This window comes from Euprymna scolopes, chromosome 28 (genome assembly GCF_053919585.1).
Source record: "Euprymna scolopes isolate OS-2025 chromosome 28, ASM5391958v1, whole genome shotgun sequence".
NCBI classification, from domain to species: domain Eukaryota; kingdom Metazoa; phylum Mollusca; class Cephalopoda; order Sepiida; family Sepiolidae; genus Euprymna; species Euprymna scolopes.
Genome location: NC_136509.1, coordinates 40,904,894 through 40,919,030, shown reverse-complemented (window position 1 = coordinate 40,919,030; position 14,137 = coordinate 40,904,894). Strand labels below are relative to the sequence as shown.

Sequence of the window (14,137 nt, the reverse complement as noted above, 5' to 3'; positions counted from 1 at the left end):
CTTGTAATCAACCCCCTACAAAGTTCATACGGCTTTTCCTGAGTGTCATCAGAATAAGTGATAACACAGATTATTACACAGAACTTTTTATCACGTACAGCATTTTTTTTACCTTGCCTTTTTCTACATCATTTTAAATAAGAATTAACTTTTGCCCCTTTTTAATTTTAAGCGTATATTTTTATATCGCGTCATTTTCGACATTCAATTACCATACATTTAATAAAAACAAGATTTTTACTCAGCATGACATAACGTGTTTCTTATCTTGTTTTTTTTTTCTTATTTGCAGTTGGCCATTCATCTACGGCATGGTCGGAGTGGTGGAGATACGAAGGAATATCAGGTAGGCTTATTTCTTATATTTGTATATGAAAAAAATGGGAGTCGTATAAAATTCAATGCATTAAAATATTAATTGAATTATCATTTTTAAGATTATAACACTTAAAGTTAATGTTTGTCTACGCATCGGCCGATGCACTTTCCGGATTTATCATTATTAGTCAGTTCTGCTGTCAGCACGTATTTTATGTTGTCGGTTATGTGTATAATCTATATCTGCTTGTATATAGTAGACATCAACATAATGAAAAGTATAAAGTCCACTATGAGCATTAAACAGAAAAAAATATGTGCTCAATATATAAAAAAAATCTGTTATGATATATAATAGCACTTAAAATCATGTGCACTTTATATTGCAACAATAGAAAATCTACGAGTGGCACAATGCAAAATGTAACGCGTTATGTCATGAATCAATTTGAAAAAGATATTAAACTGAGGTAAATGACCTCATCACTACCGATTTCATGTTTCTGGACCTTTTAGATGAAAATTAACGATTTCGATTATTTAAATTATTCTCAACTCGATTGCAATGCTTACAACTTTTCGCTCGATGTATTGTCCGGGAACCAACTCGTTGTAGTTACCAGTCGCAAAGCCGACAAAGAAGAGAAGAAAAAAAACACCAACTCAATCTTTTGCTTTTTACAACATTTATTTCCTCATTCTCTTGTGACCGCTGTAACGTCTCTCACGTGATCGTCTTCTCGCACGTGCTCTCGAAGGTCACACACAGCTCTCCGTAATCTCTAACGTCTATCCCGTCTCTAACGTGATCTCCTTTTTAAAGTCTTTATTTTTTCCCCTACCGGTGATCTCATTTCACATACATTTACCTACGCGTGTCCACACAATGATGCTCTCAAAATCTTCGACTCTCTTCGGAATTTTTATTCTGTCAAATTCGACAATCTACACGGATTTTTTTTACACGGTAGTCACCACTTATCAAAGCCCGGAAGCCACTCAGGGATAAGGGTTATTGCAAGTACAGTACGTTAGTGTGGAGATTTAATGAAGTGTTTACTTAAGGGGGCGGTTCATTAGGAATTTTTTTACGTTGGGTTGGACTTGAAACATCCAGGTTGTAGTCAGGTGGGAAGCAGGCAGACGGAACAGAGTTTCGCAGGCGACAGAACACTTAATTATTCTACGGGGGGGTAGCACGTTCTAATTCTGTTAAAAAGATTGCAGAGTTCTACAAGATACGTCTGAAGAAAGTCAAAGGTTACATCGTTGCTATAATAAAACTTAAGATGAGAACAATGGTTCAAATAATCCAAATAATAACACTTAAGATGAGAACAATGGTTCAAATAATCCAGATAATAACCAGCAAGCAAAACATAGAGAAGACAACAGGTACACACATAGCGACAGAATGGATCACGAAGAAATGTAAAATAACTAAATAAAGCCCAAAACCCATGTGAAGCGACAGTATTGACAGCAACCTGGAATAATATGTTACCTTGTCTAATCAGGGATAAACGAAGGTGGAAGGAAACTAGCGAAAGGTTTCTCCTCTAAGAATGATCGAAAATCCAGAATGATGATGATCATCATCATCACGATCATGATGTTTCGTGCCTAGTAAAATTAGATGAACTTTTTATTTTCTTTTTACAACTGTTAATTTATGATAGGAATGTCTCCGTTCAGTTTCGAAAGACAATAACCTCTTGTAAGAGTGTCTGCGTGGGAAGACAATTGTGAAGTAAAGATTGCGCTGTCAAGGAATGATCGCTTATCTGAAATATTCCATGAGATATACCGATAATGAATTTGTGAGATACGTCCACTATTAAATCCTTTCCCTCTATAATATATAACACCAGTCAGAATTTAACTTGTTTTTATTAATGTTATAAAGTGTGTTACATTAAATAAAGTAGGTGAATGGATTTTTTAATAAAAATTACAATATCGTTTTTTGTAAGATTGAATTCTTTATCTATCCCATATTTTTGCATGAAAAAAAGAAACGAATCTCTCAGTTATCTCCCTCTAACCAATGACGATTATTGCAAAATCCTCGCCAATCCTTGAGATTCTCTATTTACAATAAAGAACATTGTGCGTATGATGCATGTAAAACGATTGTCAACTATGATGCGAAAAGAATCCTCACAAATATCCAAAAAGCAAATATATCCTCACTTAGGATACGTTATCAAATGAGATTTTCTTCCAGGCATCAAATCGTGATCTCGATAAAAGGAAGGCAGTACTCTCTGATCGTATTTTCACACTGTGGAACAAATTGTCAGAGTAAGGTGAGACCATGTCTACCATATCCGGGCTTAAAGAAAGCTTAGACAAATATTCACACTATGCTGCTACAAATAACTAACGCCTCTCTCATTACATATAGTGTTGCTCTTTATTTGTCGTTAAATAGATTCGATTCGATTGTACATTCTTTACTTTGTACGTTTGGCAATTACACACACTCAATATCGCGATATAATCTAAACATTATGGCGGCGGCAGGATATTATATCTAAAGACAAATGTAGCTCTAAGTATTTTCCATAATCTATACAGTAGAACCCCGGCATACGGTGGCCCTTAGATACGGTTTTTCATGTTACGATGTGGAATACGATGTTTTTCCGGTCCATGGTAACAGTATTTGCCCCGCATTACGGTTTTATTTATAATTTTATTTGATTAGATACCTGTGTATTATATACTGTACTGTATTTTAGTTTATTTTAATGCCGTATCCCGGGGTTCTACTCTAACTCTCTGAGTAAAAAAAAAGCTTTAACTGTAATCACGATTCTTAGCAAATAATACTTAAAAATGGCAAAAGAAAAACGTTATATAAAAGACAACCAATAATTTTTAGGTAGGAATTGATAATTATTTTTCAATATAGCATTTGATCCAATTGGGCAATTAAAGTGTACGTACCGATACAGACGATTTTTTGTCTTTGAAACTCTTTAGAAGTAAACGGTGTTACGCAATTTAAATAACATGTCGAAAATGCAGCTCAAAACAAAAATATCTGTACACTGATTTTTACAGAAATAATTAATATTGAAATAACATATTTGCTTTTAGATATAATAAATATGAATATAAGTTAAGTATTTTTTTTAATAAATAGATTTCTTGTCATATTCTTTGTTAATATATTTATCTTGATTGTAGAATGTAGAGCAAAATATAGGAGTATCTGTAAATCGATTTTTACAGAAATAAATAATACTGAGTGTAATGTACAGATATAATAGATAAGAATATTCGCAGACTGGTTTTTATATGTATTTACATGTTTATTAAATATGTGTCTTTATATATGTATTAAATAAATACGTTTATTTACATATGTTATTAAGAAAACACGTTTATTGCTAAAACAGTTTACATAAATAAGTAATAATAAATGTAAAAATTATTTTGAAATATAATTAAAAATATACATTTAATAAATAAAAAAATGAATAAATGTTTAATTAAATAGAAAATAAAATACGTAAATATTAACATTGTTTTCAAAAGATGATTTGTTTACGTAATATTAGCGACTTTTTTTATATTAATAAAGAGCCAGATACGTCCAAGGATGGAGTACTGTTGCCACATCTGGGCAGGAGCTGCTAGAAATGACTTGTCCTGCCTTGATAGAGTTCAAAATAGACTTCGGGGCCTGGTGGGAGATGCCCTTTTCTCTTCGCTGCAACCTCTGTCTCACAGAAGAGATGTTGCGAGTTTGTCTCTGCTTTATCGTTATTTTCATGGAAAGTGTTCGACTGAGCTTCAATCTATGGCCCCCCCCTCGCCAAACTTTTACAACAAGCACTAGACTAGCTGAAAACATTATCAATAATTTTCCCCACTCTTTATCTGTACCTAAACCTAAACATAGATTCCATGATCAAAGCTTCTTCCTTAGAACTGCACGCCTGTGGAATTGTCTTCCGTTTTCTTGCTTTCCAGCTGTCTATAATATGGTTGTCTTCAAGTCCAACGTGAACAAGTTTCTGTTGAGCCGTTTCACTTAAGTTAACAAATTTACCGAACTTCCATTACTATCGATTACTATATTGTCCTTTTGACTACTCTACACTCTTTAACCCTTATCCTTGAGTGGCCTATCGGCCTTGATAAGTGGTGACGTCTATGTAAAAAAAAAAATGTAACGTCATATACCGCGGTTGTCAAATAAGCTAAATAAACGTAATATAGTGGGAATTTCAAATTAAGTAACACTCTTTACTTCAAGACTAGATCCGTAAATAAGCCAAACCATTCTTTCGATTACATCGTTATGTCAAGGTTTCCACGTAATGACCTCTCTCATTCAATAATTTTGAAAAGGTCATTAAATCGAAATGTTGGCAGGTCGATGTAATCCAAATAACTTCCAAATATACGAATGATTCTGAAATGTGTTTTATTTATATAATTCGGATTACTGTTCTCATCTATTAGTGCTTTTTCGCACGATGTTTCGGCCGATTTAACCTCTAACCTTCTTCGGTGTTATCTCTTTGAACTGAGGAATCTTTATATTGAACTCTGGAATATGCATTGGATTTCGAGCTAAACTGTTTAGGCTACCGTCCGACAGTAAGAACTGGGCAGAAGAAATTTTGAGGTATATTATTACCATCGCCTTTAACCTTCAGAATAGTGTAAATTTACAACTTCATTTTATTTTTACTTTCTCCGTTACCCACGGGTCCTTGCGAATTATTTAAGAGATCTTTCAATTCATGGTTACATTTTTATGTTTCTGAATAGTTTTTTTTTTATATGACTTCTTTTTGCATTATTTGGATTAACTTGACTATTGTTCTCTTTCTGCAATATACAAATTAGTATTATGTTTATTTTCGGAGCTACATTATCCTAAATGGCATTCAAACTTATACACCACATTGGTTTGCTGTAATGTTTTTTTTTAGCTAGCAAAGAGTTGTTTTTAACGACGAGTTGTTAGGTTATAAACTCCTAATGATAAACTAGCATGGGTTCCCGGCGTTGTCCGGGTGTTTGGAGATGTGTGTTCAGCAAAAAAAAAGTAGTAGTAGCAGGCAGCATCGAACCCATGAAGTTAAGGCGGAAAAGAAATTGAAAAAAAACCTGACATTTTACTCCATGACGCGACAGGAATTTCGGAACGTTTAATTAGACAAAGTCAATCAAACCGATACGATGAATTTCAAGAATGACTCGCAAAATATCCACCCCACCCTGTATAAAACTATATATATATATATATATATATATATATATATATATGTAGTCATCGACATACAGTCCTGTTTCGTTGTATCCCAACTCATCAGTGCCGCTAGACTAGCATTTCTCCCAAGCCAAAGGATTGAACCTAGAACCGTCGTGTTGACAGTCGGCAGTTCTCCCACTCGACCACTGAAGCAACGCCCGCAAATAACTCCTCGGAATGTCTATTTAAATAGACATCTGCCACCAAACTTTCGAAACTCCGCGGATTAAGGACTATCCACTTATCTTGTGCTTCCTTTTTTAAAATTAAATATGTTTTTAACTCTTTTTCAAGATGTCTTTTAACATGTTTTATTAATCATTTGTTTATATATATATATATATATATATATATATATATATATATATATATACTTGGGCAGCGTTTTCTCCTTTATGCACGTTTCATTGAAGAGCAGAGACAATCTGTTTTTTTTTCTTTTTTCCTGTCTACTAATATGTCACCTATCTTCCCCGAATAGCTCCATTTACCAGCACCTCACAGTAGATGACACTCCCTAAACTTTACAGACATACTAATGAAAAAAAAACACTGTCATGTTAGCCCTCTCACACTGTGACGTATGCCTTTCGATTATTAAATCCTTGTTAATCCGTATTAAAATGTCAACCATTAACCAGACCCAATATGAAACGGATGGTACGTTTAAATGCTTTTAAGTATTTTAAGTATTGTAAACAATTTCAATCGTCTTTCCATTCTACACACTCTTTCATTTTTTATTATTTTTTTATCACTCGCCTGAGGACGACCAATGGAGGCCGAAAACGTTCACGAATACTGCAATTTTTTTTTTTTTACACTCGAACAGAATGTTCTGGAACTATTCCGTAAAAAAAAAAGGATTGTAAGAGAAACAAACCAGAGTTGTCTCTGCTCATCAATGAAACATGTGTCTATGTGTGTATCGTGTGTGTGTTTGCGTGTATGTATGGTGTGTTGGGGTGAAGAGGGCTTCCGTAAGCCGTAGTGAAGGCAACCTTTCTAGGAGAAGCAAATCTCCGATTGAAAAAAAAACATAAAGCAGGAGACCAATACCCGCATTAAGCTGGTCTGCAGTTTAACTTGTAAACTTGTTGCTGGCTATCTTGCTCTTGCGTTTTGCTGGATCTCAACATTTTGAACCGAGAGATAGACTTACCTGCCGTACAAAGCTAAGACTCTGTAACGTCATCTGTGTATAGATACTCCCTTAGGCATTTGCCTATAAAATGGTGCAGTGGCGATGGAAGTCATTTTTGGGCTCACGGACTTTAAGTGTCTGAGGGAGTGGCACTCGTCTGACAAGACGTTGCAATCATCATGTATGTATTGTGTATGGGTATTTTTAATTTTATCGATGAACAAACTGAACAAAATATTGCTATTATAGTTCCACAAGAGCGAGTGTTCTGTAAAAGTCCATTCGCGAATGAATTCAATTATTCCATTTTACGAACAATGTTATGCTGTCAAACTGCAAGCGATAAAAGAGCCGAAAAGAATAATTGTTAAAAAGATTCTTTAAAATAAATAAGCATTTTCTTCTGCGTGTTGCAGGTGGCTACATATGACCCCGAAAAGTATTCCCCATAAAATAAGTACATGATTAAATAAACAAGTAAATTGCGTAAACGTGGTTTATACAACGGTAAATCTAAGTAAAACAATTATTCATATGGGTTTCAAGAAAAAAATATTTTGTAAAAACATTAACAGAAAGTAAATTATTTTTTTAGTAATTTTACGAAAATAAAAACGGACATACAAAAACTGGTATTCAATTAATCTACCCGTTTATCAATGGAAATTATTTTTTATATCGAAACCTGAACGTTACAAACATATGAAAAATCGATTTTAGCAGTGTTTTTTGTTGTTGTTTTTTTACAAGGTGGTCACCACTTATCAAGGCCCGGAAACCACTCAGTGATAAGGGTTATTGTTAGTACAGTACGTTAGTGTGTATATTTTAAGTGTCTACTTAAGGGGGCGGTTCATTAGGACTTTGTTTACGTTGGACTTAAAGACATCCAAAGTTGTAGTCAGGAGGGAAGCAGGCAGACGGAACAGAGTTTCACAGGCGTGCAGCTCTAAGAAAGAAGCTTTGTTTATAGAATCTACGTTTTGATTTGTGTCTTGTGTAGTTTTTCTTTGGAAACACAAATACAGATAAATACACAACTTTCTTTTTTATATTACCAGAGAGTAGAAAGTAGACCTTGAATTTCCTCTCGGCAACCTTATAACTAGGGCTATGACAAGAGAAAATTCTTTTTATTACTTTGACTCTCGAGTATATATCAGTTAATATCTTATTTGTTTTTATATAGACTGATGTGGTCCTCGATTGATTAACTGTATCGGATATGTTCTCGAGAGCAAAAACAATAAGAATGTTCTCTTGTCATAATCTTACTCATAACTTTTGCTTCTATTACTTAGTACTTTATTACTCAGATGCCATGAGCGATGCCTTACTTTTTTTTTTTTTTTTTTACACAGTGATCACCACTTATCAAGGCCCGGAAGCCACTCAGGGATAAGGGCTATTGCAAGTACATTACGTTAGTGAGAAGATTTTATGAAGTGTTTAATTAGGGGGGCGGTTCATTAGGAATTTGTTAACATTAGACTTGAAGACATCCAAGTTGTAGTCCGGAGGGAAGCAGGCAGACGGAACAGAGTTCCACAGGCGTGCAGTTCTAAGAAAGAAGCTTTGCTCATGAAATCCGCGTTTTGATTTAGGCACAGATATAGAGTGGGGAAATTTTTTCACAGTGGATTCAGCTAGACGGGTGTTTTTCGTGAAAGATTGGCGAGGGGGGACCAGGGATTGGAGTTCAGACGAGCACCTGCCATGAAAATAACGATAAAACAAGAATAGGCTCGCAACGTCTCTTCTGTGGGAGAGGGGTTGCAGGGTAGAGAAAAGGGCATCCCCCACTAAACCACGAAGTCTATTTTGTACTCTGTCAAGGCATGATAGGCTGTTTTTGGCAGCTCCTGCCCAGATATGGCAACAGTATTCCATCCTTGGCCGTACTTCCATTACTTTACGATCTTTCTTTTTCCTCTGTTCTATCACTTCTCTCGATAATCTCTCTAGTCTTCTCTCCATCTTTCTTATAGTCTTTCTTCTCATCTCTATTTCTTCCCATGCTTTCACACTCGTTAATCTCTTTTCTTAATTAATTACGTTATCTGTCTTAGCTCATAAATTCTCCTAATATCCATTTTTCTATTTAAAAAAAAAACAAGGCCGATAGCCATTCGTCGCGTGCTCTCGTGTAATGAACGAATGCATGAATGTAGGATTAACATGAAATTCTTAAAGATAAACTTAAATGACCGAAAAATGGGTTGACATTACTTAAATAAATAAAAACTAAATGACTTAGAATGACTTTAATGAACTTAAAGATGAATTGAATGACCTTAAGAACGACTTGAATGCTTAAAAAAATAACTGGAATCCTTCAAAAACAACGTGAATGATCTGGAGAATGACAAATGGCCTTGAGACTTACTGGTTGGAAAGTGGGTGATCATTTTACATTAAATTAATACAGAAAAACGATCCCCTACTTTATATCACAAAGTTACAAACATAAGTACAGTATGTAGTAAGAACAGATACTACACTTTGATCTTGGCCAAAAGGCCTAGAAAAGGGTATTTATTTGCTCCCACGCCGAGCAAATTAGGCACAAGGTCGATTGTTAATGTGAGGAGTGAAGGGGAAATGGTGACCAACTCCCCGGGGAGTACGGGAGCTGGATAGTGACAATTAGTATGAAGGGTTGTCCCTACATTGACCAAGGTCTTATATGGGGGTTTGTCCCCACATATCGTCTTTGCTTGCAGTATCTTCCGGAATATGTACTACACTTTGATCTTGGCCATTAGGCCAAGAAAAGCTTAAAAAGCAAAGAACGGCATGTATTAACAACAGACCTTTGATCTTAACCAAAAAGGCTAAGCACAAAATGTTACAGACGGATCGACGGAGTGACTTATAGAGTCGCTTGCACGCGACTAAAAATACTTACCAGACAACAATTTTTGATTTGAATTGATTATAAAATTAAAGTTGACTTGTGTATAATAGGGGGACAGGTCTTCCTATCCACATCCAACACTAAGAACCTTACCATTGTCGCTGTATGAGATTTACTCATTAAAACCAGATATGGGAAAAGGATAGCTTACGATTCTTATACTTTTTGATCTGTTGTTTGCGTATTACGACAGTTGGTGTCTCGACCATATACAAATACATTTACTAGTCACACCTGGGAAAAAGCTTTCGATGATTTTCATAACTACAGTCAAATTATTTGTTTTCCGGAGATATTATTGCAGCTGTCAAGCGTACGACAAAGAGTCATCGTCTTTCGCAAGATTTCATTCCAGGTCGACATATTTGCAAGACGTCTGCCCGGCAGAACAAGAACTATGAGAGAAAGGAGGCGAGAGTTGATTCAAAGCATGAAACCAGTTTGCTTGACGTCATTATCTTTGTTACTGGACTGTGAAAGCATGATACGTAGATACAAAGAAATATATACGGCGTTATTCAACCTTTAAATTTTCTCTCGAAATTTTAAGATCAAGCATTTTAGCTGAGTAATCAATGTTTATTTTTCATAATTTATCTGTAGGTTGTTTAATTAGTAATAGGATAAGATGCTTATCTAATAGCTATGTAAATAATTATATAATACACCTTAGACTCAATGTGAGGAACACTATTTTGAAATAATTACTTCTGAATGAGATTCAGTTTGGTGTATAACTCATTGCGTCTTGAACCATATACATTAAGGTAATGAATGTAAAACCTAATAAAAATTAAAAACTCTATGACTTAAAAGGATGCCAGACAATGCAAGAGAGTAACATATATACACACACACATATATATATATACATATATATATGTATGTATATATATATATATATATATAAGAAATAATTCAATTCCAAATTTAAAGATCGTGAACATTTTACAATATATTAAATTACTTTTTTTCTTGTATTACGCTATTTTTATTTGTTATAAGCTCTATAATTACATTGAGCTTTATGAATTGAAGAATTGGTACAAATAAAATATGAAATATAATTCGAGAGACATATCTCCCCATATATAATATATATACATATAAATATATACATATATAAATATATATATATATAATTCCTGTGTCTAATACATTCTTTCGTCAAAAGCGTAAGTTTAATGTCACATGGTTACACTCAACGATTAAAGCATGGTCACATGATCGACGTTATACTCACATGTAAAAGTGACATGAGAGACATGTGCAATGTACTGACTGTGAAACTGATCACAATTTGGTACGTGGAAAATTTAAGCTCTGCATTCGTAGAAAGATTCGAATGGCAGGGTTAGGGTTTCAAAACGTGTTGATGTCTCCAAACTAAGAGATCCTGCAATTCGCATGGTTTTGAAAGAAAAACTAAACACAGTTAAGTTTGATGACACCTTGGAAACTTTTAAAGATCAGATATATATTTCTGGAGTGGAGATACTTGGTCTGAAGAAGTCAGTACACAAAGATTGGTTTGATGATAATTATCAATTGATAAAGGTTCTCTTGGAGGAGAAAAAGGTCCTCCCTGAGAAACTTTTGAATGACAATTTCAGAAACGGAACAGTTATCGAAAGAAAATACAAGGAGCATAAAGCAGTTCTACAGAGAGAGCTTAGGAGAATGAAGAATGTGTGGTGGTCCAATATATCTGCAGAGGTTCAATCTGCTTACGACTGGAAAGACACCAAAGACCTATATAGTCTTTTTAAGCAGGTTTTTGGCCCAAAGCCTGCTTCTGTTGTACTTTTACTGTCCAAAGATGGGTCAACTTTTATCAAAGATTCAGATAAAATCAGAAAGCGATGGATGAAGCACTTTGCTGATTTGTTTTTCAACCCATTAACCGTCGATGAAAATGTCATTAGTGGCTTGCCTCATATTGACATTCTTTATCACATGGATAAGTTACCCTCACTCGTTGAGGTTGTCTCTTCTATGGGAAAGATAAAGGCTGGGAAAGCACTAGTCTGCATTCCCGTTGAGCTGCTTCAACATGGAGGGATGCATGTAGCCAACGCATTACACACGTTGATCAAGAAGTCTTGGCTGGGTTCACCATTACCACAGGATTTGATAAATGGCCGATTGGTCACTCTCTACAAGAGGGAAAGGATCAAAGTCTGACTGCGATCATCACCGTGGGTAACGATTCTTGAATCGGCAGAGAAGGTGCTGGCGAGTCTTGTTAGATAGGCTTATCGAAAACATCTGTCCGTTAATAATTCCTGAGTTGCAATGCGGTTTTACTTAGGGTAGGGATACTGTAGATATGATATTTACTGCAAGTCAGCTGCAGGAAAAGTGCATCGAACAGCAGTTGCCACTTTATCATGTATTCGTGGACCTCACAAAGGCGTTCGATACGGTAAACAGACGTGTTTTGTGGGTAATTCTTGGGAAGATTGGATGTCCTCATACTTTGTCAAGATGCTTTAAGAACTCCACAGAAATATGAAGGCTCGTGTTGCATACAACAGGCAACTATCTGGGGAATTTGCCCTCTACAACGGTGTGAAACAGGGGGATATTCCAGCTCCTACTCTATTCTCAATTAATTTGAACCAAACATCTATGTGGAAGGAAATAGACTTAATGTTGTGGACACATTTGTGTACTTGAGTAGCACAATCGCCAGAGATGGCTCTCTGGATTCGGAGATACGTCTTCGCGTCCGGAGGGCTAGCACGGCATTTGAAACACTAGAAAAGCGGCTGTGGTGTGATCGTGACATCTCTGTCAAAGCCAAGATCAGTGTTTACTCGACCTGTGTGCTTTGTGTTTTGCTTTAATCATCTGAATGATGGACAACACAACGTCGGCATTTGAAGCAACTCGGGAGATTCCACCAGAAATGCCTCAGACGAGTTGTAACTGTTAAATGGCAGTCTCTGGCACCTGCCACGGATATTCTTGGGAAGGCTGGGTGTTTGTGCATCGAAGCAATGGTGATGAGGAACCGGTTGCGCTGGGTAGCTCATGTTGTTCGAATGGACGATGTGAGGCTGCCTATGCAGTAGTCTTATGGTGAGTTTAAGACTGGGAAAGGTCCTCAACATGGACCAAGAAGAAGCGCTACAAGGATTGCATAAAGGACGATCTTAAAGCTTTTACGCCTCCTGTTCAGAACTGGGAGACCCCGGCAGAACGCCGGCCTGAATGGAGGAAGCTAGTTGGAGGGAGTTCTGAATATTTTGCAAGGAAACAAATTACTCATACTGAACTCAAGAGAAACCTTCGGAAGTGAAACGTGTCGGTTTTGCCTATTGAACTGAAAAGCTGGAAATGTGAGGCTTGTAATCGCGTTCTCCTCTCAAAATCAGCTTACATTAAACTTTAAAAAACAAATGCCACGAGCAAAGTGAGCAAAAACAAAAAAAACACGGAGCCTGAAGTGAAACAAGTTTTAACGCACAACTTTGTCTGCCATGTGTGGCAGACTGTGTAAGTCTAATGCTGGTCTGGAAAGTCATCTTCTGCTCACGGACGGGGTTAAGGCGTCACTGAGGATTGACTATGAAGAGGTTGGTGAGGAGCATTGACATGGCAAACGTCTGTAAAGACGATGCAATTATATATATATATACATATATATATATATATATATATATATATATGTATATATGGTAAATTATAAATAATGGAAATTAATAATAATAACTTAATAATAAATAGAAATTGATATATATATATATATATATATATATATATATATATACGTAAGTGTTAAGAAAAATAGAAGGTAAAAGGAAAAGATAGAACATCCAGCCATCGTTGTGACCATTCGGTGGAACTGGCAAGCTACTTAGGAAATGCAGCTGTAAGTCGATTGCAAAGAAAACATAAAATTGAGACGAAATGAAATTGTATATAATCTTTTAAAATCGTTTTCTTCAATTGCTATACGGCTATGTCTACAACATTGATTAATATGTTTACGAGTTGGAGTATATAGTCTATTATTGTTTGGACATAATCGTTTTATCTTCTTGTAAGGTACTTACTGCCTGTAAATATGTGTATCTACACATACACACTAATATATACACATAGGTATTAATGTTACTAGAGGTGCATATATATGTATATAGATATAAAGGTACATATTTATGCATACATATATGTGTGTATATATATATATATATATATGCTAGTTTACATAGATATACGTAAGTACAACGATATATACGTATGTATGTTTTATACACACGTATGTATACGTTTATACATTAATAGAACTTTGTAAATGTCTCTCCAACACTCGAACTTTCTCCTGCTATATTCACACATACAGATATTCATACATATAAATATATATATATATATATTTATATATATATACATATATATATGCATATATATATATATATATAACATTTTTTGCTCGGTTCTCTTGTAATATTATAAGCTATCTTATTTCTTA

At 35.2% G+C, this 14,137-nt stretch overlaps 1 protein-coding gene and 1 pseudogene across 1 annotated transcript in view; one reads left to right on the top strand and one right to left on the bottom strand.

The window, feature by feature from the left end:
* Positions 1-285: 285 nt before the first annotated feature.
* Positions 286-14,137, top strand: part of LOC145249363 (carbonic anhydrase-related protein 10-like) — a gene marked incomplete at its 5' end in the record, with an annotated part of 1,273,381 nt that continues 1,259,529 nt past the window's right edge. The window contains one exon of the mRNA XM_080110936.1: positions 286-346. Coding sequence (XP_079967062.1) covers positions 286-346 — 61 coding nt within the window. The remainder of the gene's footprint in view (positions 347-14,137) is intronic.
* Positions 9,136-9,273, bottom strand: LOC145249810 (U2 spliceosomal RNA; annotated as a pseudogene).